Source organism: Cylas formicarius, unplaced genomic scaffold (assembly GCF_029955315.1).
Source record: "Cylas formicarius isolate icCylForm1 unplaced genomic scaffold, icCylForm1.1 PGA_scaffold_4__25_contigs__length_36172078, whole genome shotgun sequence".
In the NCBI taxonomy this organism is placed as follows: domain Eukaryota; kingdom Metazoa; phylum Arthropoda; class Insecta; order Coleoptera; family Brentidae; genus Cylas; species Cylas formicarius.
This window is the reverse complement of record NW_026844334.1, coordinates 8,400,141-8,426,245: the sequence shown is the minus strand read 5'-3', so window position 1 is coordinate 8,426,245 and position 26,105 is coordinate 8,400,141. Positions and strand designations below refer to the sequence as shown.

The following is a 26,105-nucleotide window of genomic DNA, read 5'->3' as shown; positions in this document are numbered from 1 at the left end:
ATTTTAGTAGTTAAGTTTTACGTTAGCTATGAGCGGACCATGATCAGACGCGACATCGGCACCCGGATAAACAGCGATATAGTTGCGAAATCGTTTATTTATGAGAACAAAAACAATCTGAAGTAGATGTATAGTGCCGATATAAGCAACAGAAACCGTACATAACCTCAATTTCCTAACCCCCCCGCAGCGGGGGCCCCCCGCGCGTGGCGTCCTAGTGTCCCCCCTGTCTACCAGAGTGCGCTCCGCCCCCCACCCAGCTTGTGTAGCGTCCTGTTTTGCCCCGGTTCCGCCCGTCGCTGCTAGATGTCGCCAGCTTGTGTAGCGTCCTGTTTTGCCCCGGTTCCGCCCGTCGCTGCTAGATGTCGCGCGCTCCGACCGTCGTAGGCCCCCCCGGTAGAGGGCGGTGACGGTGCGGCGCGGTGACGCGGTGGATCGGGAGGATAATTAAATAAACTTGAATTTTAATACATTTTATTTTATTTTATTTATAAAATTGGTCTGGCGAGGAGTTTCTTCTTCTTTTTATGTCGATTCAGTCGACCATCCCATTGTTCCTGTTCCTTGCGTTGTTCTTCTTCCCGTTCCCGGAGGAAATCTAAATACGAAGTGCACTCCTCGCCGTCCCACTCCGTCGACCACCCACCCGGGTACTCCTGCTGCTCTTCTTTTGATCCACCGGGTTGCTCCTGCTGCTGGTGATGTTCCCTTGTCGTTTCATGTCGTACCGGGAATTCTAACCCCCGGTACTCTTTGTGTGATTTGAATATGTGACGCCCTAAGCGATGCGCCAACATAATATGCGACTTGTCATACGGACAAACCGCGATTTTTTCTAGAACAAAACAAAGTATGATATGTAGCGTTTCCTATAAAACACACATTTTTTTTTTAAACAAAACTTCCAAAAAGGGGGGTTATCAAATTATTTTAAAAATTGTTTTTTAAGTTATACGCGCATACCAAAATTCACGTTTCAATTCACTGTCATTTAAATGTAAGTGTATTATTGTCAAAAGGGCAAACTGCAATTTTTTAGTACAAAAAATAAACAAAAAAATGTATATATTTCGCGTTTTCCCCATAAAACGCACATTTTTGAAACAAAACTTTCAGTAAGTGGGGGGTCATCAAATAATTTTAAAAATTGTTTATTTTTTAAAAGCCAAAATTCCCTATTCACTGTCATTTAAAAGATATTAAAAACGCTCAATTTAATTCGATTATTATTGTCAAAAAGGCAAACTGCAATTTTTTAGTACAAAAAATAAAACATATTTCGCGTTTTCCCCATAAAACGCACATTTTTGAAACAAATTTAAAAATTGTTTATTTTTTAAAAGCCAAAATTCCCTTTTCCATTCACTGTCATTTAAAAGATATTAAAAACACTCAATTTAAATCGGTTATTATGCAACGTAAAAAAGATGAGTATCATATTTTAAAAACAGGTAGAAACTAACCAAAAAAGTGATAACCCAAACTGAAACCCACAAGAAAAGACGCGCACTGTATAAAGGTAATTAAAATATAAAACTTACCAGTTGTAGGGTCGTAGGGAAATGGACATCGCACTTCTGTATTCATTGCACTGAATATAGTCTATAATACACATGCAACGTATTTATACACATGCACTCCTTCCATGGTTGAATTAAAAGTCGAAAGGTCTTCAACCCACAAGCACCAACGCCGATTTGAATAGACGCGATGTTGTCGCCAGACAACCGTGCAGATAGGAGTCTCAGGGTCAACACGCTTTCACACGGGAACGCAACCGCTTCGGACGTTGGACGAACGTATGTTGCCGCAAAAGATCAAGGCCAACTTGCTTTCATTTTTTACAATCTCCGTATGGGATGTGGAATTTCATAACGCGCCGAGTCTAAATGTCGAGTTGTTTTGCTTGTTGAGAATAATAATTAATTGCCCCCTTTATATTTGCTCCGTGGGATTAACGTAATGGGAAAAATTTGTTGCAACGCATGTGGAGGTGTCTTCGTTTGTTAACTTTTAGAAAGTATTCTCGCACCGTATAAATACATCTCATTTTTCTCTGTTTTGTCAGTAGTTGTTTTTGGTATTATTCGTGCAACGTGGAAGCTAACTTAGTGGTTTGGTGTTCGTACAAAAAAGCAGTAAGTACCTTTTTTATTGTTTTATTTTAATTCTTTAACATTTGTTATTATTTTATAAAGGTCCTAAAGATCATCTTAGTACTCTCAACCCGTAACCGCAAATAGAATAGCAGCCAATCTTAAGCGTAAGTTTTTTTTATTTTTTTTATTTTGAGATAAAATAATTAATAATAATTTATAGATGGACTTAAGTCAACTGAATCAAACCTGTCTTGCAGAAGGTGATTTTGAGCAGCCGATTGTCAAACTGCATGAATTGCCGATAGGCGTTCCGTTTAAAATTACTAGAGCCAAAATTGTTAATACAAAATTTGGCAATTCCGTGTTGCTGCAATTAGAAAATTCCGTAGTATTTCTTCCTACTCGCGTGACAGAAGCTTTCCGTCCGAGACTAGAACACTTTGCGTCGGGGCAGTACAAACTGGTCTACGAGGGATCCAAAGATATTGGAAAGCCCAACTCTTTAAAGAAATTCAAAATAATTCAAAATTAATCAACATATTATACAGGGTAAGTCTTATTTACTGTTATATATTTAATAAACCACGATGCGCGTAAAGCAGATCATTCATAGAGCGCAAATCTTAATTTTAACCTTACAAAAATTAAAAAAGCATATTTCCGACAAGTTCACTCTTAGAGATAGTGATGTGTGGCTTAGGAGACTAAGTAAAAATATTGAATCTTGCAACCAAATCGTTTCTAACGAAAAGGATTTATCTATTGGGTTAAAAAGAAAATTACAAACTACAATTCAACATCTGAAAGCTATTAGAAAAATTATTCTTAATTATCAACATAAGCATTTTGGATTGGGATTACAAAGTAGTAGCCGCGAGACAAACACAAATGAAATGGTTGTATGGGAATCGGTAGCGTCGTGTTTCCAGGGAAGAGTTCAGACTGGTGTCATAATTAATTTACTTCATAAAGATTTAATTCAATTTTTAAACGATTCTCGTCCAATATTTCAACAAAAAATTAGTCAAATTTTAAAGAAATTTTTATTGCTGAAAGTAAATACCACATTTTGCGGTGAATTTATTAAGGCAAAAAATGATGTCCAAGGCGAAGTTGATGTTAAATATCTGAGTACCGGAAATGCTGTAGTTGATTTAGGAACAGAATTGAATGATTGGTTTGTTGAAAATGTGCAAGATAAAATTTTAAATCAAATGTCAGAGTTTCAGGAACGTGATTCCGGGTGGGCTTTAAATAATATTATTTATTTAGAGATTAACATTAATAAATTTGAAATGGGTAACGGATCATCCTTCGTTGTGCGACATTGACCAAATTATGATTATCGAGCGGGCTATACGAGGTGGAATTTCGGTGTGTGTTGGTAGATATGCGGAGGCCAACAATAAATATATGCCCAACTACGATTCATCCAGGGATGATTCCTATATCATGTACTTTGACGTCAATAACCTCTATGGCAAGGCCATGTGCGAGCCTCTTCCTTACGGAGGATTCGACTGGATGTCTCATCAAGAGATTGATTCATTTACTGTCATGAACATTCCAGATGAATCTTCCCAAGGATATATCCTAGAGGTAGACCTGGAATACCCGCAGAAATTACATGACACACATAGAGATTTTCCATTTTGTGCCGAACATCGAGTGCCCCCCAATTCAAAGTTACCAAAACTAATGACTACTTTGTATAATAAAGAAAAATACGTCATACACTATCGCAATTTAAAACAGGCTCTCAAAAACGGTCTCGTACTAAAGAAAATTCACAAAATATTAAAATTTAACCAATCTCGTTGGTTGAAATGTTATATCGATCATAATAATAAATTAAGAACCCAAGCAAAGACAAAATTTGGTATAAATTTATACAAATTGTTTAATAATGCCGCTTACGGTAAAACAATGGAAAACATTCGCAAGCATCGTATTGTTAAATTTGTTAAAGCGTGGGATGGTCGCTACGGTGCGAAAAATTTAATTTCTAGTCCTAGATTTCACAGTAGAACCATACTTGATAACAATTTGTTGCTTATAGAATTAAAAAAATCGGAACTTTGCTTTAATAAGCCACTTTATATTGGAATGTCCATATTGGATTTGTCGAAAACGACCATGTACGAGTTTCATTATAATTACATGCTTCCAAATTTGGGTCCCGAAAAATGTAAAATTCAATACATGGATACGGACAGTTTCATTTATAATATCAAATGTTATGACGCATATGAAAGCGTTATTAAGGCCGATTTAACAAAAATTTGACACGTCTGATTATCCTAATGACAATCCCTATAATATACCGCAAATCAACAAAAAGGTTTTGGGGTTGATGAAGGATGAGACTAATGGCACCATCATTAGTCATTATGCGGGGTTAAGGTCGAAAATGTATACTTTCAAAATTTTAACGGGTTCGGTAGTTAAAAAGTCAAAGGGTATTCAGTACAATATTGTAAAAAATAAAATTTCATTTGATGACTACGTAGAATGCTTAACAAATTTTAGGGAAAAGTACGCCACTCAACGAACCATTCGTTCATACACTCACAATGTATTTAGCATCGAACAAACAAAAGTTGCCTTGAGTCCTTTAGACGATAAACGTTATCTTTTGCCGAATTCATATGAAACGCTTCCGTGGGGACATTATAAAGTGCCGTAATTATTTTTTAATATATTTTTGTTACAGATTATGGTCAAACAACTTACATTAGAAAGCCTTTGTATTATAACAATTTGCGAAAATATTAGGTGTAGTGCTGATTTTTTGCTTGAGTCACCTTTGCCTTGGAAACTAACGATACTAATATTTAAATATTATTCGAAATATAGATGGAAGTACCTTAAACAATTAGCGCTCCAGTCTGATGGCAATTCTTTATTAAATTTAGAATTCATTCTGTTGAATAAGAGATTTGGATCGTCTTACAGAAATAGCATTTTGGCAACTCCAACCATTGATTTTGACGGAGAATCCGCTTACTGTTTATGGGTCAGTTATTACAGGATAAAATATTCGGAAATTTTAGTTTGTAAATCTTGTCACTTTATATTTCAACTAGTTAAAAAATTTAAAAAGAAAAATTTTAGACTTTTATTGGATCACTATCATTTACAGCTGGATATAAATAATTTGAATGATAGTAGATGTATAGTGCCGATATAAGCAACAGAAACCGTACATAACCTCAATTTCCTAACCCCCCCGCAGCGGGGGCCCCCCGCGCGTGGCGTCCTAGTGTCCCCCCTGTCTACCAGAGTGCGCTCCGCCCCCCACCCAGCTTGTGTAGCGTCCTGTTTTGCCCCGGTTCCGCCCGTCGCTGCTAGATGTCGCCAGCTTGTGTAGCGTCCTGTTTTGCCCCGGTTCCGCCCGTCGCTGCTAGATGTCGCGCGCTCCGACCGTCGTAGGCCCCCCCGGTAGAGGGCGGTGACGGTGCGGCACGGCGACGGTGTCGCGCGGTGACGCGGGTGATCGGGTCGTCGGTAAACAAGTCGAGTGACTTATACAGAGTGTCTCAATAATCACGGTTTAATAAAAGAAAAACTATAGATACAATAGTAAATATTTATTAGCTCATATGTAGACAACGTAATGCTTCGTACAAGTGGTGTTTCTGGTCCATGAGATTTTCTACTTCATCGCGGTCGAGGATAATTTCGTCGCCATGATCCTGTTTCAGTATCAACTCACAGCTCTCTTCTTCGTTCGAATAGGTCACCTCGATACTGCTCCCGATGTAGACTGTTATGTCGTTCCAGAACATGATTTCTCCCACCTCGTCCTCCAGAAAGAACAAAAAATCCCAAAAATCCTGGACTTGAAAATCTATGTGCTTGTTCTTGAAGATGAAACGGACACCTGAATTCTTTATTTCGAAAATCGTGTTTTCATCGATAGTGACCACTTTGTTACACATTGCGACAAACAGACTGACTTCGGTATCAAATTCAAATGTACTTATATATCAACAACCCCCCACTATCGGTGTAATTAAGAGAGATATTTACATTTAGTCAATTTGAATAAGCATTTTGCCAAAAGAAGCAAACAAGCGCACGTAGTTACATATAGCGGGATTAAAATAGTTTTTCGATCTGCCGAGATGTTGTATTCGTTACCGCAATTGTCGTTAACGCCGCCGCTGGTGTTATTGGAATTCTTGATAGCGATCGTTTGCCATTCGCCGTGGTCTTCGTAGCTCCGGTTCGCGAAAACGAAACGTACCTTGTAATTTAAATACGGCTTATCTGCGGTAGTGTTATTCGACAATGTCACGCTAAAAGTTTGTAGCTTGTCGATTCCGTTGACCTGAGCGAGTTGCATACGCGTCCACGTATCGGGCCAAATGCACCGATTTTTGAAACAAACGAACGCTTCAATCACATCCTTAGGTTTATGTATATAGAAAACGTTTTGTACCACAGCCGACAACAAAACAAAGTGAGCACTTAACAAAACCATGTTTCTAGCCCGAATGAATCTATCCTAGATCTCGGTAACTGCTTTTATAACACTCAAACAATAATGACATTTATTCTGGGGAGGTGCCGGGCCGTCGATATGCATTTTGCTGTCCGGTCTGTTATAGTGAACAAAGCAGGGCAAATGAGTTTGCAATTCAAAATTGTTGCGATGTCGTACTGGTAACTTATGCCACATATTTAACAAATCGTGCGGTCTCACATGCTCCAAGAAATGTTGCACAGGAATCAATTCAAGTTGATCGGTATCCAAGCTTCTAAAATCGTCGAAGAAAACTAACTTCTTATTCATTGTTGTGAAAGATCGATAACTTTCTTAACAAATCCCTAATTTGTTTAAAGACACTCTCTGTGGGACAATTAATTGCGACAAGACTCAAGTCTATTTCACCGACTCTCGTTAATTTATTCAAAAATTCGTTGTATTCGTAATACGTTTTCTCTTTGAAAAAATACAAATGTCCGTTGGTGTATCGAAACGCGCCCGACAAATCGTCGGGCAGACCCGGAAACAGTTCCGTAGTAAAACCGTGTTCACTCGCACTCAAAGAACACTCGTCTATTTCTGCATAGTAGCGTTTACCGTAAAATATATACGTTCGACCGCCATACGTATTAAAAATAGCGTTCACTGTTTTACCCGCAGGCACACCCAGTCGCTGGACGCTTTGTCGGTCGCCCACTACCGTGAAACTCGGGAAGTGAAGTAAATAAAACGAATCACCGGTGACTACCAAAAGTTGTCCGTTGGGTCTCTGGTAGATATGCGAAATAGGAGCGTAAATAGGGACATAATCTGATATCATTTTAGGTTCCATGTAGACTTTATCACCTAATCTTATTATCCAAACCCATTTGTCGTAAAATAGATACATATGATGGTTAGACGTAACCAAAAATATGGATGGATTTACGTGACACAAATCTGGTACTTTTGTTTCGTTTTTCCCTATCGGAGGTTTCGTAGTTGTGGTAGTAGTGGTAGTTGATGTTGTTGTGGTCGGAGTTGTTACGCGGACGGTGGTTGTGGTTTTTTTACCATATAAACGTTGAAGACCTGCAACATCGTCGTATGACAATGTCTTAGAATTTAAGCTATACCAAGGGTACATAATGGCATTGCGATCGTTACTGTGCGCCAAACCCAACGTATGTCCAATTTCGTGGAACAACACAGTAAACAAGCTCGTTTTTCCTCCGGGCGCAGGCACTTCTAAACCGTAGTACCAATCTTCGGATTTATCCAAATGAACTTCCACGCACTCTTGTTGTTGATTTGGAAAAAATGCATGTCCTAATATGTTACCCCTTCCGTCAAAAGCAAAAGGACAGGATTCGTTCCCTTTACATCTTATGCTTTGTCTGTGGGTAGTATATTTGTCAGACATCAAAATCATTATATCCGGCTCTGAGTAATTTAAGAAAAAATTTAAATTTGATTCATCACTCCATATTTTAAAAACCTCGGTTGCCAGCACTTTTAACTCTTGATAGTGACTGGGCGGTACTTGAATATACCAATTTAAATCCGTTTTCTGCCATCGCGAAACAGTCGTGAAGGCATTTTCTATTACACCACATCGGGGTTTATTTATTAGTTCGACGGTTTCGTTATTAAGAGTACCATCCACCGGTAAATTATAGAAATCCTGAAAATCCATTAGGGCACGTTGCAAACTCGACGCATTGATCTGCGTTAAAGATTCGTTGTCGTTAGGTGAAAGGAATCCGAATTTTTGTAAATATTCAATCACCCCTTCCTCGGGCAGCGCGGCGACTATCGTCGACACGTCCGAACAGGTAGTAAAGACAGCGTAGCATAGCAACAAGACTCTCATCTCGTTCAAGGTCAGTAAAATACTAAAATGTATTCGGTTCCTAGCTAATCTTTTATAGGTAAAATAACAAAGAGAAGTGATGAACCAAACGCTTTTAGTCGCTATTTTGCGTGAGATGACGCAGAATATTACTCGAGAAATGGAACGAAAAAAGAATTATACTTCAATAGATTACAGTTTCGCAGTTTGTATTCATATCATAGCATTAGCGTGCTTTATTTTTACGTGTAAATGTATTATTAATTTTTTTGGATTGAAATAAAAAGTCTTATTTAAATAAAGAAAGTTTTATTTCATACAGGGATCCTTGAATACAACCAATTATATAAAAGGGCAGAATTTCTCAACGCGCACATGCGCAGTCTTCCTCCGGAGTGAAACATGCAATGGGCGTGATCCGGTTGAAATTTCGGCGGATTCAACCAATTATCATCATCGAATTTCTCCACGTTAATGACTCTGCATGCGACATCCTCCTGATCCATTTTCGACATTAAAAATTCCATTTTTGATCTTCCTCTCACGTATATCAAGTCAGCATTTTCTATCAGTAGTCCGATCAACGTATCAATGTCGGAATATTGAACAAAACCAGAACTGTATTTGAGACCGTGATGATATTGTTCGAGCCAGCGTACCGTTCTTTTTTCTGCACCGGTCAACGTGCAATATTCACGCGGCGGTTTCAAAACGTAATGACTAATTTGACATCCATTGTAGACAGCCATTTCTTTAACGACAAATCCATCTTCTAACTGGAAGCCTTGAATATCTACCGCAACGATGCGCATTTTTAATATGACTGGTTAAGATTAGGTTCCTCCGGCGGTATTTATGTTAGATTTCGAACAATCTCGCTGAGCGGTAGTTGTTCCACGATACAATCGTGAATGATGATGCAATAGGCACGTGTATTCGCGGGAAATCCCTTTTTTGCTTCGATGTCTAACTTTACGTCGACAGTGCTGGATTTTACACTGTCGTTTCTTTGAGAACAGTCAATGACGAAAATCGCGCAGTTTTTGAAAGCCATATAGTCAAGCAACGCAGTTTTTTCCTCACATCCCTTATAACTGGGGTAGAAATCCGTGTAATTGTGATGCGCTTCCACGAAGTCATTCTTTTCAAAATCTAATCGTAAACGTTCGTGAGGGTAATATTCTCCGTTTAGTGTTAATCTTATATCCGTTACGTCGACGTGATCGAAAAGCGTCGCATTTTTCGCTTCGTTGTCTTTGCGATTTGTTTGAAAAGCGACTATTACGTATCGGGGGCTTTCGATAGCCGCGCACGTCTTGACAGACCAAATTTCTTTGGTAGAGCCCGCGGTTAGGGCAGGATATTCATGAAGTTCCCATCGTCTATAGGGTATCAATATGGGTTGATCTAATCTAATCGATTTCAGCAGAGCCAATTTGATTTCGTCGTTTGGAAATATGTGCTTGACCCTAAGATCAACACTATCAATTTTTAATTCCGCCGTTGTTTTAATTGCACTGGCCGCAACACCGCCCATTGGTTTAATTATCATACAATTTTTGTCATGTCTGGCTCTTACCAATCTTATGGTTTGTTTTCCACAAGTTATCATATTAAAATCATTAAATATGTTTAAAAAGTGTCGTAACGGGATTCGCATGCTAAAATGTCCATTTTCTGTATCGTGAATCGCATTTTCAGGGAAATTCCAGCCGGAAATATCTAGATGCGATGAGTCATCTTTCGAGTAACATAGATAACCTCTAATCGTACTAACTATACCCGGATCACGCACGCTATCCACTTCTTTCCCATTCAGCTCGTACGATATAGTTTCAAAAAAAAATGCTCCTGCATTGTTTACAAATTGCACTTGGTCGGTTCCCGTGAGACGTTTCAGCGATCCCTTAATGCAAATAGCAGCGTCGTACATAAGCAGCCAGGCATCTCCTTGATTGATCGTGATCTCAATGGTGTCGTTGTTCAAAAAAGATTTCACAAAGGGATGATAGGTGCGGGTCTCCACACGCTGGATAGATTCATCAAATTTTGGCTTTCTGTGTATGTCGAATATTTGATTCGATAACATCGTAGCCCAGTGATCGGAGAAATTGTTTGTTGCTCAATGTAAGACGACCTTTACGGATACGCCTCGGTTTTGTTACTAACCCTACCTTTTGGATGTTCGCTTTTTTATATTCACCAGCGTCTCCGATTGAGTTGAAAATCAACATTACGTTAATTTTTTAAGTTCCAATCTAATGATGATTTCTTCACCTCGGAAATTAACCAACTCAAAGTTTTGGTCCAGAACCTGTAGGGTAATGTTGTAGATTTGTCGTTTGTTTACTGGCAAGTACGTTAGATATTTAGGAGTTTCGTCGATGGCGTACCCCGGATCGACGGACAAGGCAAACTCGTAAATTGTGTGCGAAGGTCTGTCGTTGTAGAACGCTCCAGACGTTATGTTACTATCTACATGTATCGTTCGCACTTTTATTATATCCACGGGTAAATCTGAGGAATGCATAATATTGGGCTCCAAAATTTTCTGTGAAAACCCCAATAATTTTCCGATACTGTCCGAGTGTTGTTTAAAGTTTACCCCGTATACGGGGCTGTAGATTTCACACTTTATCGTATTATTGTTGGGTTTGATTGATATCTCCTCTATTAACTTTGGGATCGTATTCTTCTCTTCCTTATTTTTTGGCAGATGTTCGTTAATGTAGGTTTCAATGTCGCTAATTTCATAGGACCCGGTCGGAATTTCAATTACGTTTTCTTTATTGTTACCATCGAAGTAGTAAAATTTATTCGAACCCTTATCTATGTTGGGAATGTTGTTGTAAGAGTGGAATCCAATCAGCGCTAAACCGTACTCTACATCTTCATCCAACTGCAGCGGATTGACAAAGTCGATGGATAATGTCGACGTGTTCCCTTTTAACGTAAATATGATCGACATGTTGACTGCTTATAGGTCCGCGATTTCAGTCCTTTTTATAGAGAAATTGCAAACACAAATGACCGCAATTGTATTGCGTAAACTTTTGATATCTATCGTGATTATAGTAGATATTGGCGCTGTTGCCGAAATATTTAACAAGTTCCGCGGGTGGTTTAAGGTTACCGAAACTGTCAAAATACTCAACATCGTTTCCCTTCCTCTTTTTGTATGCTACCCAGTGGGTTCCTCTATTTCGACGAACATCCAAATTTACGATTCCGCATTCTTGCGATCTGATTCGACGGGGTAAACTATCTCGCATAAAAACACCCCTGAAGTGAGGAATTTTTAATTTGCGCGCCAGAGATATTAAATCGACGTCGTATAGAGCCCTTCTGGGTAGCTTTATTGGGAGTTTTTTTGTTTCTTCAGATAAAGACCGAATCCGCCGCGCGGACTCTTTTTCAAGAATAGACCCGATCCCTTTTTTCCAATCTCTTCCATAGCTCGGTTATGGCGGTTGTCCTCTTCGAGTTTCTTTCGTGCGTTTTTCGCATCGATGACAGTTTTAGCGATAGCAGCGGCTCCGCCCGAGAGCGAACCTAAAGCCCCTAGCGCTCCTAATAACGGTAAAAGTGGTAAAATACCGCCCGATTTTGATTCGAACGGTATAATTCTAGGTACCCTAATTTTTTTACGTCCTCCCGCTTTTCTTACAGCGGCTCTGCCAGCTCGAAGCGCTTCCAGTGCCGATCTTCTAAGCATTTTAGGGTTATCGATATGAAACAATTGTTTCTTCTTTAATGCATTGCGAACCTTTTTCACGACACCCTGTCGAAACGAAACAGAGGGACGCCGTTGTTGACCCATACCGAGCTTACGTTTAGTTTTCATAGTCGCGGTGACAAAGAATGCGGCAGCTTTTTCACCAAACTTTGCGTCTTTAGATTTTACTCGCTGCCACGCACGCGTTTCCAATTCTTTATCCGCTTTATGACGTTCGTCTAACGATTTGTTTTGCGAATAGGCAATGTCGTGTACCTTACACGCAGCGTCCAAAGGATTCACCCCGCTATCGCCTCGGTTCAAGCGTTTTTCCAATTTTGTACCGGGACCGCAAAACTGGTAACCCGGAATGTGTACTTCAAAAGGTAACTTGTTAATAAGCGTGTTAACGAGACCACTTCCGGACGCGAAGCATAACATACTAATTAAAGGAAATTGCTTGTGTCGTATATATATATACGAGGTGTCTCGAATAAACATTGTAGTCATGCGGGTGGTGCAGCAGAAACTCAAGCTCCCCATCGATAATTTAGATTTGGTTTGCGGAGATGGTTTCTTTAACAAAAGCAAACACGGTCAACTGCTACCCAATTCATTTAGGGCGGTGTTTTGCGGACCTAGCGGTTGCGGCAAAACCAACACCATGTTAGCGCTACTCTTTAACCCCAACGGGGCAAGTTTCGAAAATGTTTACGTCTACTCAAAGTCGTTGTATCAACCAAAATATCAACTGTTATCTCGCGTATTGAGCAATGTCAAAGGAGTTGGATATTATCCCTACAGTGAAAGAGACTCGATAATCGACCCCAGCGACGCGAAAGAGAATTCTCTGTTTATTTTCGACGACGTGGCGTGCGACAAGCAAGATAAAATTCGCGAGTATTTTTCGATGTGCCGACACAAGGCCATCGACGCTATTTATCTCTGTCAGACATACTCCAAGGTACCCAAGCAATTGATACGTGACAATTGCAATATTGTCGCGTTGTTTAAACAGGATGACATGAATTTACGTCACGTTTATGATGAACATGTCTCACCCGACGTTTCATACGACACGTTTAAACAAATTTGTTCCGAGTGCTGGAAAGAAAAGTACGGCTGTTTGATAATTGTCAAAGATTTCGACGTAAAAAACGGACGCTACCGCAAGGGTTTCGACAAATATATAAAAGTCGATATTTAATTGTCGATAGAAACAGTCATGAAGGCGACGTCCGCCGACATCGCCGACGCGGCGCTAAAAAAAAAAGTAAACGAGTTGTCTAGATCTATTCGAAAGAAGTATTTAACATTAAAATTGGGTAAGAGCGAAGAGGATGCGTCAATTCGGAAGCTTTTCAAACCCGTCAGCGAGCCGCTAGAACGTATAGCAAAAATAAAGCTATCACCGTCACCGGCAGAAATAAAAACTGAACGTCGAGGTGTCAAGCGGGAACACAAAAAGGAACCGAACGAAGAAACAAAAAATAAGGTTAACGTATCATTTTTGCCTATGGAAGAAATTCAGGAAACGCCGGATCCCAATAAGAGCGTTGAGATGCAAAATATCGATGAGGAGGAAGATGATGTGTTTGACACATCGAGCGTGGCCAACGCATCCCTTCAATCATACCTGGAACAATATCCAGAAATTTCCCATTCATATATTCAAAATTTATGGGTAAAATCGCCCGACACCGATATTGTTTACGGACCCGTTTACGACAAAATATCATCCAAATGGTTTCTCGGCAATAAATCGCTGGATTTTCATCAAGGATCTGGCGATATTATTGTAGACGGCGAGAGATATTCCGGTACCCGCGGCTTGTATAATTTGGTGTTTTTAAAAGATCCCATAGCATACACAAAAGACGATTTGGCACAATATAAAAAAATAATGGAGGCTACCCAGGTGCACAGGGACGCGATCGGACGTCTGAAAGGCGCATCGACTGTACCAAAATATACCAAGGTCATCCGACCCTTAATAAAATCTCAGTCGCGTTCGTACTCGTACAGCGGTCAAGGTTATAATATGCGTTATAATGACGCTCCTACTGAATATGTATACTGGGACGACGTCAATGAACTCGTAGAGCGTCTGAAATTACTAATCGCGTCGAAACACGCAGGCAACACGTCTCATGATAACGAAATAGTTTCAATCGTTGAAGAGCTAAAAGAATCAGGTTTTATACGTTAGTTTAACGATGAGTCTGGACAAGTTTGGACGTTCTAGCGCGCTGCGCTCTAAACGACCCTTCACTAATACTGTGATTAGAAGCGCCCTCGACTATATGCCAGACGCAAACGTCAATATGAACAATTTAAAAATTTGCAATGTCCAAACGCCTAGCGATGACGGTGACGTGGCTAACAAAAAATATGTGGATGAGACAAGTAATTTATTAAAAATTGCATTGAGAAAGATTATTGGACAGAAACTCGAAGCGTACACGAAAAGATTACAAATTGAAGACAAAACTAAATTCTCGCGTCTTGAAGAACAACTGAAAATGAGTAGCACTACACTCGAAAATGAAATTATGCAGTTTCGCGAAGTTTTCCACCAAAAGCTAAGCGAAATGAGCGCAAAGAAAGATTTGGAAAAGCACATGACAAAAGTCGCCGTTTTGTCACAGCAATTTCATGATATTGTAACCAAAATGGAGCGACTTACGAACGAAAATGAGAATATAATGAAGGTATTGAAACAAAGGGTTTTAAATCCTCCATCGCAACCGAACACACATTATGAATAAAGAGAAGGTACAACTGGTTCGAGAACTGCACAAGCCGGCACGCAGAAATTATACTCGCCGCCGGACTATAATACGAGGGATGGATGACCTGTGGCAAGCGGATCTGGCCCAATTAGATCGCTACAGCAAACAAAACAGAAATTTTAAATTCGTGCTGGTTGTGATAGACTGTTTCTCAAAATATGTATGGTGTCGCCCGTTGAAAACCAAAACCGGGGTCGAAGTCGCCAAGGCGTTTTCCAAAATTCTCAAGGACGGACGGCACCCTCAAAACTTGCAAACGGATCTCGGTAAAGAATTTTACAACGACACGTTTCTGAAACTTGTGGATAAGCATAAAATTAACCACTATAGTACGTATAGCATAAAAAAGGCCTCAATTGTCGAACGGGTGATACGTACCCTCAAAGAGAAATTGTTTCGACATTTTTCTTTACGCGGGACGTACAAATGGATCGATGTGCTCGCCTCTATCGTTGATGAATACAATAACACAAAACATAGAACGACGGGTACGAAACCCATCGATGTGAGTAAGAGCAACGAAAAGAGAATTTTGAAAACCGCGTATAGTAGCATAAAAATATTCGGTCCTCGTAAACTTAAAGTCGGCGACATCGTTAGAATCAGCAAAGTCAAGCACGTTTTCAACAAAGGTTATACACCGAATTGGACCACGGAATTGTTTAAAATTGTTAAAGTACGGGTTACTAACCCCGTAACGTATTTGCTTCAAGATATGCAGGGTAAACCCATAATGGGCGGATTTTATGAAGAAGAATTGCAGAAGACAGTTAACCCGGACTTATATCTCGTCGAAAAGGTGTTGCGCAGACGAGGCAATATGGTTCTCGTGCGCTGGTTGGGATTGGATAAGTCGCACGATTCGTGGGTAGACAACGTAGACGTTTTGAAATAAATTTAGTCTCGATTTAGAAGTTCTGACATAAATACGTGTATATGATGGCTCAAGAGAAAATTGTGACATCCAACGAATTGTATAATTTTTTGGAAAATTTCGAGTTGCAATTTCCTTCATCAGAAGTGCTCCCGTCCAGCTTCGTTCCTGTAGAGCAACAAACCAAAAAATCTGCGACCAAACGAAAACAAAGTGCGTCGGTCGTATCCCGCAAGAAGAAGAAGAAAACTACCACAAGTGAAGCGTTTGCAGCTCCAACGTCATCCGCTGATTGGCTCGAAGTGTTCACGGACGGTAGAGAAAAAAGTGTCATTTGTGAGGCATTCAATTTAAAAAGAAACTTGGCGTCTCAGTTGTCGGGATTAGAGTGCAATATCAACGAAATTGAAACACAAATTGCGCTTTTTAATACAGACTTGCAAGTGGCGCGGATGCAAGCTCAAGAGTGCAAAAGAAAACTAGAACAATTTAATAATTTAGCATTTAACGAAATTGTAAAATAGTAATAATGTATATAATAAATAAATTATACAATTACAAACTTCTGTGTAATTATTATGCGGTGTTGTGGTGGTGGTAAAAAAGAAAATAGCGTCTAAATATATACATGTTTATTCTTGTTGCAATACAATGGAATACAATCAATACATAAAAGTCTTATCTACAGTTACATATGTTATAATAAAACCACAGTATTAATAGTTCAATGGACTATCAGAAAAGCGTAACTTTTTTCCATATTTCCTCTCATTGTGAAGCATTAAATTACATTCATCTTCAGTTTCTACAGTGAACAAAACTTCTTCAAAGCAGCTTTGATACCAAAATTGTTTATCGTGATATACATCATTCAAATTATTTATATCCAGCTGTAAATGATAGTGATCCAATAAAAGTCTAAAATTTTTCTTTTTAAATTTTTTAACTACTTGAAATATAAAGTGACAAGATTTACAAACTAAAATTTCCGATTATTTTATCCTGTAATAACTGACCCATAAACAGTAAGCGGATTCTCCGTCAAAATCAATGGTTGGAGTTGCCAAAATGCTATTTCTGTAAGACGATCCAAATCTCTTATTCAACAGAATGAATTCTAAATTTAATAAAGAATTGCCATCAGACTGGAGCGCTAGTTGTTTAAGGTACCTCCATCTATATTTCGAATAATATTTAAATATTAGTATCGTTAGTTTCCAAGGCAAAGGTGACTCACGCAAAAAATCAGCACTACACCTAATATTTTCGCAAATTGTTATAATACAAAGGCTTTCTAATGTAAGTTGTTTGACCATAATCTGTAACAAAAATATATTAAAAAATAATTACGGCACTTTATAATGTCCCCACGGAAGCGTTTCATATGAATTCGGCAAAAGATAACGTTTATCGTCTAAAGGACTCAAGGCAACTTTTGTTTGTTCGATGCTAAATACATTGTGAGTGTATGAACGAATGGTTCGTTGAGTGGCGTACTTTTCCCTAAAATTTGTTAAGCATTCTACGTAGTCATCAAATGAAATTTTATTTTTTACAATATTGTACTGAATACCCTTTGACTTTTTAACTACCGAACCCGTTAAAATTTTGAAAGTATACATTTTCGACCTTAACCCAGCATAATGACTAATGATGGTGCCATTAGTCTCATCCTTCATCAACCCCAAAACCTTTTTGTTGATTTGCGGTATATTATAGGGATTGTCATTAGGATAATCAGACGTGTCAAATTTTGTTAAATCGGCCTTAATAACGCTTTCATATGCGTCATAACATTTGATATTATAAATGAAACTGTCCGTATCCATGTATTGAATTTTACATTTTTCGGGACCCAAATTTGGAAGCATGTAATTATAATGAAACTCGTACATGGTCGTTTTCGACAAATCCAATATGGACATTCCAATATAAAGTGGCTTATTAAAGCAAAGTTCCGATTTTTTTAATTCTATAAGCAACAAATTGTTATCAAGTATGGTTCTACTGTGAAATCTAGGACTAGAAATTAAATTTTTCGCACCGTAGCGACCATCCCACGCTTTAACAAATTTAACAATACGATGCTTGCGAATGTTTTCCATTGTTTTACCGTAAGCGGCATTATTAAACAATTTGTATAAATTTATACCAAATTTTGTCTTTGCTTGGGTTCTTAATTTATTATTATGATCGATATAACATTTCAACCAACGAGATTGGTTAAATTTTAATATTTTGTGAATTTTCTTTAGTACGAGACCGTTTTTGAGAGCCTGTTTTAAATTGCGATAGTGTATGACGTATTTTTCTTTATTATACAAAGTAGTCATTAGTTTTGGTAACTTTGAATTGGGGGGCACTCGATGTTCGGCACAAAATGGAAAATCTCTATGTGTGTCATGTAATTTCTGCGGGTATTCCAGGTCTACCTCTAGGATATATCCTTGGGAAGATTCATCTGGAATGTTCATGACATTAAATGAATCAATCTCTTGATGAGACATCCAGTCGAATCCTCCGTAAGGAAGAGGCTCGCACATGGCCTTGCCATAGAGGTTATTGACGTCAAAGTACATGATATAGGAATCATCCCTGGATGAATCGTAGTTGGGCATATATTTATTGTTGGCCTCCGCATATCTACCAACACACACCGAAATTCCACCTCGTATAGCCCGCTCGATAAACATAATTTGGTCAATGTCGCGCAAAAGTTCTAAACGACATTTTGTGAATCTAAGCATGCAATCCCATGTATACCCGGGCATACTGAAATACCACGCCGGATCCAAAACGTGTGTTGCCATACAAGTTTTTCGAAAATTTTCGAATATATCTGCCAGAAGAATAACGTCGGTTTTTAAATACAAATCTGAATACTCGCCTAAATTTTTTATTTCAAACGACTGCCAAACACTTTGTGCGTGGGAATATTTTTCTTCACTAATATTGCTTTCACTTAATTTATTATAGAATTCTTCAATCGGGGGTAAAGTTGTTTCATTTAATTTGTCTATATGGTCGATGTAATCGTAACAAAAAATACCTTTTTGCGACAGTAAATTTAATTTTGATTCGTCGAGATCGGAAAATTCTTTTCTTAAAATATATAGTTCATTTTTATCCATACTGGAAACTAAATTATCCAGAGATGCTCCCAAAAATCTAAACGAATCTATAAATCTAAATTTTATGTTATAATCAGGTTCGAAATATGTAAAAGAGATGTATTTTTCCTTATTAACCGGAACTATGGATACATAGCTATTTTTTGCTAAAACCGGAAGCAGGAAGTGGCTATCGTATCCAGAAAGGTTCTGGAATACTACGGGCACTACAAATATTTTTTTAAAATTTAAATTACAAGCCTGATGGGCAAAACCTCTAAATTTACCAGTAAAATGATCATGGTCACGAACAATAACATCTTCTTTTAAAAAAGGTTTTTCACAAATATGACAATGACTCGACCTTTGATCTAGACTAATTTCACTATCCATTGGTATAATATCCTTAAATTTTGAACGAACAAATTTTGATAAATTAGATATTTCCTCCACGAACCAATCAATACAATCTAGACCACGATAACTTTTGAAAAATGATATTGAATCATCATAAGAACATTTAAAGTAATATGCAGCACTGTAAGCTTCGTGCTTTTGGTATTTCGAGGTTTTATCTGAAATTTTCAAATTTACTTTTCTCAATTGACTCTCAAAATCGGCGTAAATTACAAACGGAGTCCTTTGTTTATATATATGGTTTCGAAATTCAACGTAATCATATTTGGGAAAAGACACTTTATACTCATTGAAACTGGAACATATTGTTTCGTGGTCATGTAGACGAGTTTCGTTATTGAAATAATTCAAACACCTATCGCAAATGTATTTCTTGTGATTATATTTACTGAGCTGTGAGGAAACTAATCGAGACAAATTTTTAATGTAACAATAGTGATATTTTATTTCTTCATAATCATTATCTTGCGGATCAGGATCAAAATCATTAACTTTTGGATAATATTTATTTTGTATTAACAACAAATTTGAATGTTTTTCGCGTTTTTCTTTTGTTAATCGTGCAGGTAACACGGAATAAAAACTAGTTTTTTCATTTTTATTAAGCTCTAAGATATAAACATTGATGGAAATATCATTGTCTTTTTCAAATTTGCTTATTTTATTCATTTCCATAGGTGTTTGTAAATTTTCAGTTTTCAAAACACTTTTGTAGTATGGATATGAAGAGGGTAAATACTGACGAAAACGTGCTGGAAAGAGTCCGCATACAACTGACCAATAAAAACACGCTTGATCGTCATTTCTAATGTTAATACAAGCCCTTTTATTCGCAATTTCTTTAGGCAACTCAACGAAGGATGACCCGTTACCCATTTCAAATTTATTAATGTTAATCTCTAAATAAATAATATTATTTAAAGCCCACCCGGAATCACGTTCCTGAAACTCTGACATTTGATTTAAAATTTTATCTTGCACATTTTCAACAAACCAATCATTCAATTCTGTTCCTAAATCAACTACAGCATTTCCGGTACTCAGATATTTAACATCAACTTCGCCTTGGACATCATTTTTTGCCTTAATAAATTCACCGCAAAATGTGGTATTTACTTTCAGCAATAAAAATTTCTTTAAAATTTGACTAATTTTTTGTTGAAATATTGGACGAGAATCGTTTAAAAATTGAATTAAATCTTTATGAAGTAAATTAATTATGACACCAGTCTGAACTCTTCCCTGGAAACACGACGCTACCGATTCCCATACAACCATTTCATTTGTGTTTGTCTCGCGGCTACTACTTTGTAATCCCAATCCAAAATGCTTATGTTGATAATTAAGAATAATTTTTCTAATAGCTTTCAGATGTTGAATTGTAGTTTGTAATTTTCTTTTTAACCCAATAGATAAATCCTTTTCGTTAGAAACGATTTGGTTGCAAGATTCAATATTTTTATTTAGTCTCCTAAGCCACACATCACTATCTCTAAGAGTGAACTTGTCGGAAATATGCTTTTTTAATTTTTGTAAGGTTAAAATTAAGATTTGCCCTCTATGAATGATCTGCTTTACGCGCATCGTGGTTTATTAAATATATAACAGTAAATAAGACTTACCCTGTATAATATGTTGATTAATTTTGAATTATTTTGAATTTCTTTAAAGAGTTGGGCTTTCCAATATCTTTGGATCCCTCGTAGACCAGTTTGTACTGCCCCGACGCAAAGTGTTCTAGTCTCGGACGGAAAGCTTCTGTCACGCGAGTAGGAAGAAATACTACGGAATTTTCTAATTGCAGCAACACGGAATTGCCAAATTTTGTATTAACAATTTTGGCTCTAGTAATTTTAAACGGAACGCCTATCGGCAATTCATGCAGTTTGACAATCGGCTGCTCAAAATCACCTTCTGCAAGACAGGTTTGATTCAGTTGACTTAAGTCCATCTATAAATTATTATTAATTATTTTATCTCAAAATTAAAAAAATAAAAAAAACTTACGCTTAAGATTGCTGCTATTCTATTTGCGGTTACGGGTTGAGAGTACTAAGATGATCTTTAGGAACTTTATAAAATAATAACAAATGTTAAAGAATTAAAATAAGACAATAAAAAAGGTACTTACTGCTTTTTTGTACGAACACCAAACCACTAAGTTAGCTTCCACGTTGCACGAATAATACCAAAAACAACTACTGACAAAACAGAGAAAAATGAGATGTATTTATACGGTGCGAGAATACTTTCTAAAAGTTAACAAACGAAGACACCTCCACATGCGTTGCAACAAATTTTTCCCATTACGTTAATCCCACGGAGCAAATATAAAGGGGGCAATTAATTATTATTCTCAACAAGCAAAACAACTTGACATTTAGACTCGGCGCGTTTTGAAATTCCACATCCCATACGGAGATTGTAAAAAATGAAAGCAAGTTGGCCTTGATCTTTTGCGGCAACATACGTTCGTCCAACGTCCGAAACGGTTGCGTTCCCGTGTGAAAGCGTGTTGACCTTGAGACTTCTACCTGCACGGTTGTCTGGCGACAACATCGCGTCTATTCAAATCGGCGTTGGTGCTTGTGGGTAGAAGACCTTTCGACTTTTAATTCAACCATGGAAGGGAGTGCATGTGTATAAATACGTTGCATGTGTATTATAGACTATATTCAGTGCAATGAATACAGAAGTGCGATGTCCATTTCCCTACGACCCTACAACTGGTAAGTTTTATATTTTAATTACCTTTATACAGTGCGCGTCTTTTCTTGTGGGTTTCAGTTTGGGTTATCACTTTTTTGGTTAGTTTCTACCTGTTTTAAAATATGATACTCATCTTTTTTACGTTGCATAATAACCGATTTAAATTGAGTGTTTTTAATAGCTTTTAAATGACAGTGAATGGAAAAGGGAATTTTGGCTTTTAAAAAATAAACAATTTTTAAATTTGTTTCAAAAATGTTTTATTTTTTGTACTAAAAAATTGCAGTTTGCCTTTTTGACAATAATAATCGAATTAAATTGAGCGTTTTTAATATCTTTTAAATGACAGTGAATAGGGAATTTTGGCTTTTAAAAAATAAACAATTTTTAAAATTACTGAAAGTTTTGTTTCAAAAATGTGCGTTTTATGGGGAAAACGAGAAATATATACATATTTTTGTTTATTTTTTGTACTAAAAAATTGCAGTTTGCCCTTTTGACAATAATACACTTACATTTAAATGACAGTGAATTGAAACGTGAATTTTAGTATGCGCGTATAACTTAAAAAACAATTTTTAAAATTATTTGATAACCCCCCTTTTTGGAAGTTTTGTTTAAAAAAAATGTGTGTTTTATAGGAAACGCTACATATCATACTTTGTTTTGTTCTAGAAAAAATCGCGGTTTGTCCGTATGACAAGTCGCATATTATGTTGGCGCATCGCTTAGGGCGTCACATATTCAAATCACACAAAGAGTACCGGGGGTTAGAATTCCCGGTACGACATGAAACGACAAGGGAACATCACCAGCAGCAGGAGCAACCCGGTGGATCAAAAGAAACAAAGGAGCAGCAAGAGTACCCGGGTGGGTGGTCGACGGAGTGGGACGGCGAGGAGTGCACTTCGTATTTAGATTTCCTCCGGGAACGGGAAGAAGAACAACGCAAGGAACAGGAACAATGGGATGGTCGACTGAATCGACATAAAAAGAAGAAGAAACTCCTCGCCAGACCAATTTTATAAATAAAATAAAATAAAATGTATTAAAATTCAAGTTTATTTAATTATCCTCCCGATCCACCGCGTCACCGCGCCGCACCGTCACCGCCCTCTACCGGGGGGGCCTACGACGGTCGGAGCGCGCGACATCTAGCAGCGACGGGCGGAACCGGGGCAAAACAGGACGCTACACAAGCTGGCGACACAAGCGCGCGACATCTAGCAGCGACGGGCGGAACCGGGGCAAAACAGGACGCTACACAAGCTGGGTGGGGGGCGGAGCGCACTCTGGTAGACAGGGGGGACACTAGGACGCCACGCGCGGGGGGCCCCCGCTGCGGGGGGGTTAGGAAATTGAGGTTATGTACGGTTTCTGTTGCTTATATCGGCACTATACATCTACTAATGATGTATATCACGATAAACAATTTTGGTGTCAAAGCTGCTTTGAAGAAGTTTTGTTCACTGTAGAAACTGAAGATGAATGTAATTTAATGCTTCACGATGAGAGGAAATATGGAAAAAAGTTACGCTTTTCTGATAGTCCATTGAACTATTAATACTGTGGTTTTATTATAACATATGTAACTGTAGATAAGACTTTTATGTATTGATTGTATTCCATTGTATTGCAACAAGAATAAACATGTATATATTTAGACGCTATTTTCTTTTTTACCACCACCACAACACCGCATAATAATTACACAGAAGTTTGTAATTGTATAATTTATTTATTATATACATTATTACTATTTTACAATTTCGTTAAATGCTAAATTATTAAATTGTTCTAGTTTTCTTTTGCACTCTTGAGCTTACATCCGCGCCACTTGCAAGTCTGTATTAAAAAGCGCAATTTGTGTTTCAATTTCGTTGATATTGCACTCTAATCCCGACAACTGAGACGCCAAGTTTCTTTTTAAATTGAATGCCTCACAAATGACACTTTTTTCTCTACCGTCCGTGAACACTTCGAGCCAATCAGCGGATGACGTTGGAGCTGCAAACGCTTCACTTGTGGTAGTTTTCTTCTTCTTCTTGCGGGATACGACCGACGCACTTTGTTTTCGTTTGGTCGCAGATTTTTTGGTTTGTTGCTCTACAGGAACGAAGCTGGACGGGAGCACTTCTGATGAAGGAAATTGCAACTCGAAATTTTCCAATAAATTATACAATTCGTTGGATGTCACAATTTTCTCTTGAGCCATCATATACACGTATTTATGTCAGAACTTCTAAATCGAGACTAAATTTATTTCAAAACGTCTACGTTGTCTACCCACGAATCGTGCGACTTATCCAATCCCAACCAGCGCACGAGAACCATATTGCCTCGTCTGCGCAACACCTTTTCGACGAGATATAAGTCCGGGTTAACTGTCTTCTGCAATTCTTCTTCATAAAATCCGCCCATTATGGGTTTACCCTGCATATCTTGAAGCAAATACGTTACGGGGTTAGTAACCCGTACTTTAACAATTTTAAACAATTCCGTGGTCCAATTCGGTGTATAACCTTTGTTGAAAACGTGCTTGACTTTGCTGATTCTAACGATGTCGCCGACTTTAAGTTTACGAGGACCGAATATTTTTATGCTACTATACGCGGTTTTCAAAATTCTCTTTTCGTTGCTCTTACTCACATCGATGGGTTTCGTACCCGTCGTTCTATGTTTTGTGTTATTGTATTCATCAACGATAGAGGCGAGCACATCGATCCATTTGTACGTCCCGCGTAAAGAAAAATGTCGAAACAATTTCTCTTTGAGGGTACGTATCACCCGTTCGACAATTGAGGCCTTTTTTATGCTATACGTACTATAGTGGTTAATTTTATGCTTATCCACAAGTTTCAGAAACGTGTCGTTGTAAAATTCTTTACCGAGATCCGTTTGCAAGTTTTGAGGGTGCCGTCCGTCCTTGAGAATTTTGGAAAACGCCTTGGCGACTTCGACCCCGGTTTTGGTTTTCAACGGGCGACACCATACATATTTTGAGAAACAGTCTATCACAACCAGCACGAATTTAAAATTTCTGTTTTGTTTGCTGTAGCGATCTAATTGGGCCAGATCCGCTTGCCACAGGTCATCCATCCCTCGTATTATAGTCCGGCGGCGAGCATAATTTCTGCGTGCCGGCTTGTGCAGTTCTCGAACCAGTTGTACCTTCTCTTTATTCATAATGTGTGTTCGGTTGCGATGGAGGATTTAAAACCCTTTGTTTCAATACCTTCATTATATTCTCATTTTCGTTCGTAAGTCGCTCCATTTTGGTTACAATATCATGAAATTGCTGTGACAAAACGGCGACTTTTGTCATGTGCTTTTCCAAATCTTTCTTTGCGCTCATTTCGCTTAGCTTTTGGTGGAAAACTTCGCGAAACTGCATAATTTCATTTTCGAGTGTAGTGCTACTCATTTTCAGTTGTTCTTCAAGACGCGAGAATTTAGTTTTGTCTTCAATTTGTAATCTTTTCGTGTACGCTTCGAGTTTCTGTCCAATAATCTTTCTCAATGCAATTTTTAATAAATTACTTGTCTCATCCACATATTTTTTGTTAGCCACGTCACCGTCATCGCTAGGCGTTTGGACATTGCAAATTTTTAAATTGTTCATATTGACGTTTCCGTCTGGCATATAGTCGAGGGCGCTTCTAATCACAGTATTAGTGAAGGGTCGTCGCAGCGCGCTAGAACGTCCAAACTTGTCCAGACTCATCGTTAAACTAACGTATAAAACCTGATTCTTTTAGCTCTTCAACGATTGAAACTATTTCGTTATCATGAGACGTGTTGCCTGCGTGTTTCGACGCGATTAGTAATTTCAGACGCTCTACGAGTTCATTGACGTCGTCCCAGTATACATATTCAGTAGGAGCGTCATTATAACGCATATTATAACCTTGACCGCTGTACGAGTACGAACGCGACTGAGATTTTATTAAGGGTCGGATGACCTTGGTATATTTTGGTACAGTCGATGCGCCTTTCAAACGTCCGATCGCGTCCCTGTGCACCTGGGTAGCCTCCATTATTTTTTTATATTGTGCCAAATCGTCTT

At 38.2% G+C, this 26,105-nt stretch overlaps 4 protein-coding genes and 2 long non-coding RNA genes across 7 annotated transcripts in view; 3 read left to right on the top strand and 3 right to left on the bottom strand.

The window, feature by feature from the left end:
* LOC132700326 (diuretic hormone class 2) overlaps window positions 1–26,105 on the top strand; it is an 89,155-nt gene that overhangs the window by 52,074 nt on the left and 10,976 nt on the right. The window lies entirely within an intron of this gene.
* On the bottom strand, window positions 260–4,398 carry LOC132700329 (uncharacterized). Its single transcript, XM_060667561.1, has 2 exons — window positions 1,542–4,398; window positions 260–835 (listed from the first exon to the last, which is right to left on the bottom strand). Exons 1-2 carry the CDS (start codon window positions 1,585–1,587, stop codon window positions 489–491), a joined length of 393 nt encoding a protein of 130 aa, XP_060523544.1. The 5' UTR covers window positions 1,588–4,398; the 3' UTR covers window positions 260–488.
* On the top strand, window positions 2,006–5,254 carry LOC132700331 (uncharacterized). Its single transcript, XR_009618634.1, has 4 exons — window positions 2,006–2,138; window positions 2,199–2,263; window positions 2,320–2,648; window positions 4,813–5,254. It is a non-coding gene; the product is annotated as an uncharacterized LOC132700331 (long non-coding RNA).
* LOC132700325 (uncharacterized) lies at window positions 16,840–19,321 on the bottom strand. Its single transcript, XM_060667554.1, has 2 exons — window positions 17,041–19,321; window positions 16,840–16,979 (listed from the first exon to the last, which is right to left on the bottom strand). Exon 1 carries the CDS (start codon window positions 19,304–19,306, stop codon window positions 17,150–17,152), a length of 2,157 nt encoding a protein of 718 aa, XP_060523537.1. The 5' UTR covers window positions 19,307–19,321; the 3' UTR covers window positions 16,840–16,979; window positions 17,041–17,149.
* Window positions 16,973–22,415, bottom strand: LOC132700330 (uncharacterized). The gene is made up of 4 exons (XR_009618633.1): window positions 21,462–22,415; window positions 21,338–21,401; window positions 20,953–21,281; window positions 16,973–17,122 (listed from the first exon to the last, which is right to left on the bottom strand). It is a non-coding gene; the product is annotated as an uncharacterized LOC132700330 (long non-coding RNA).
* LOC132700328 (uncharacterized) lies at window positions 21,921–23,394 on the top strand. The gene is made up of 2 exons (XM_060667559.1): window positions 21,921–22,059; window positions 22,715–23,394. The coding sequence occupies exons 1-2, from the start codon at window positions 22,014–22,016 to the stop codon at window positions 23,065–23,067; spliced, it is 399 nt and encodes a 132-aa protein (XP_060523542.1). The 5' UTR covers window positions 21,921–22,013; the 3' UTR covers window positions 23,068–23,394.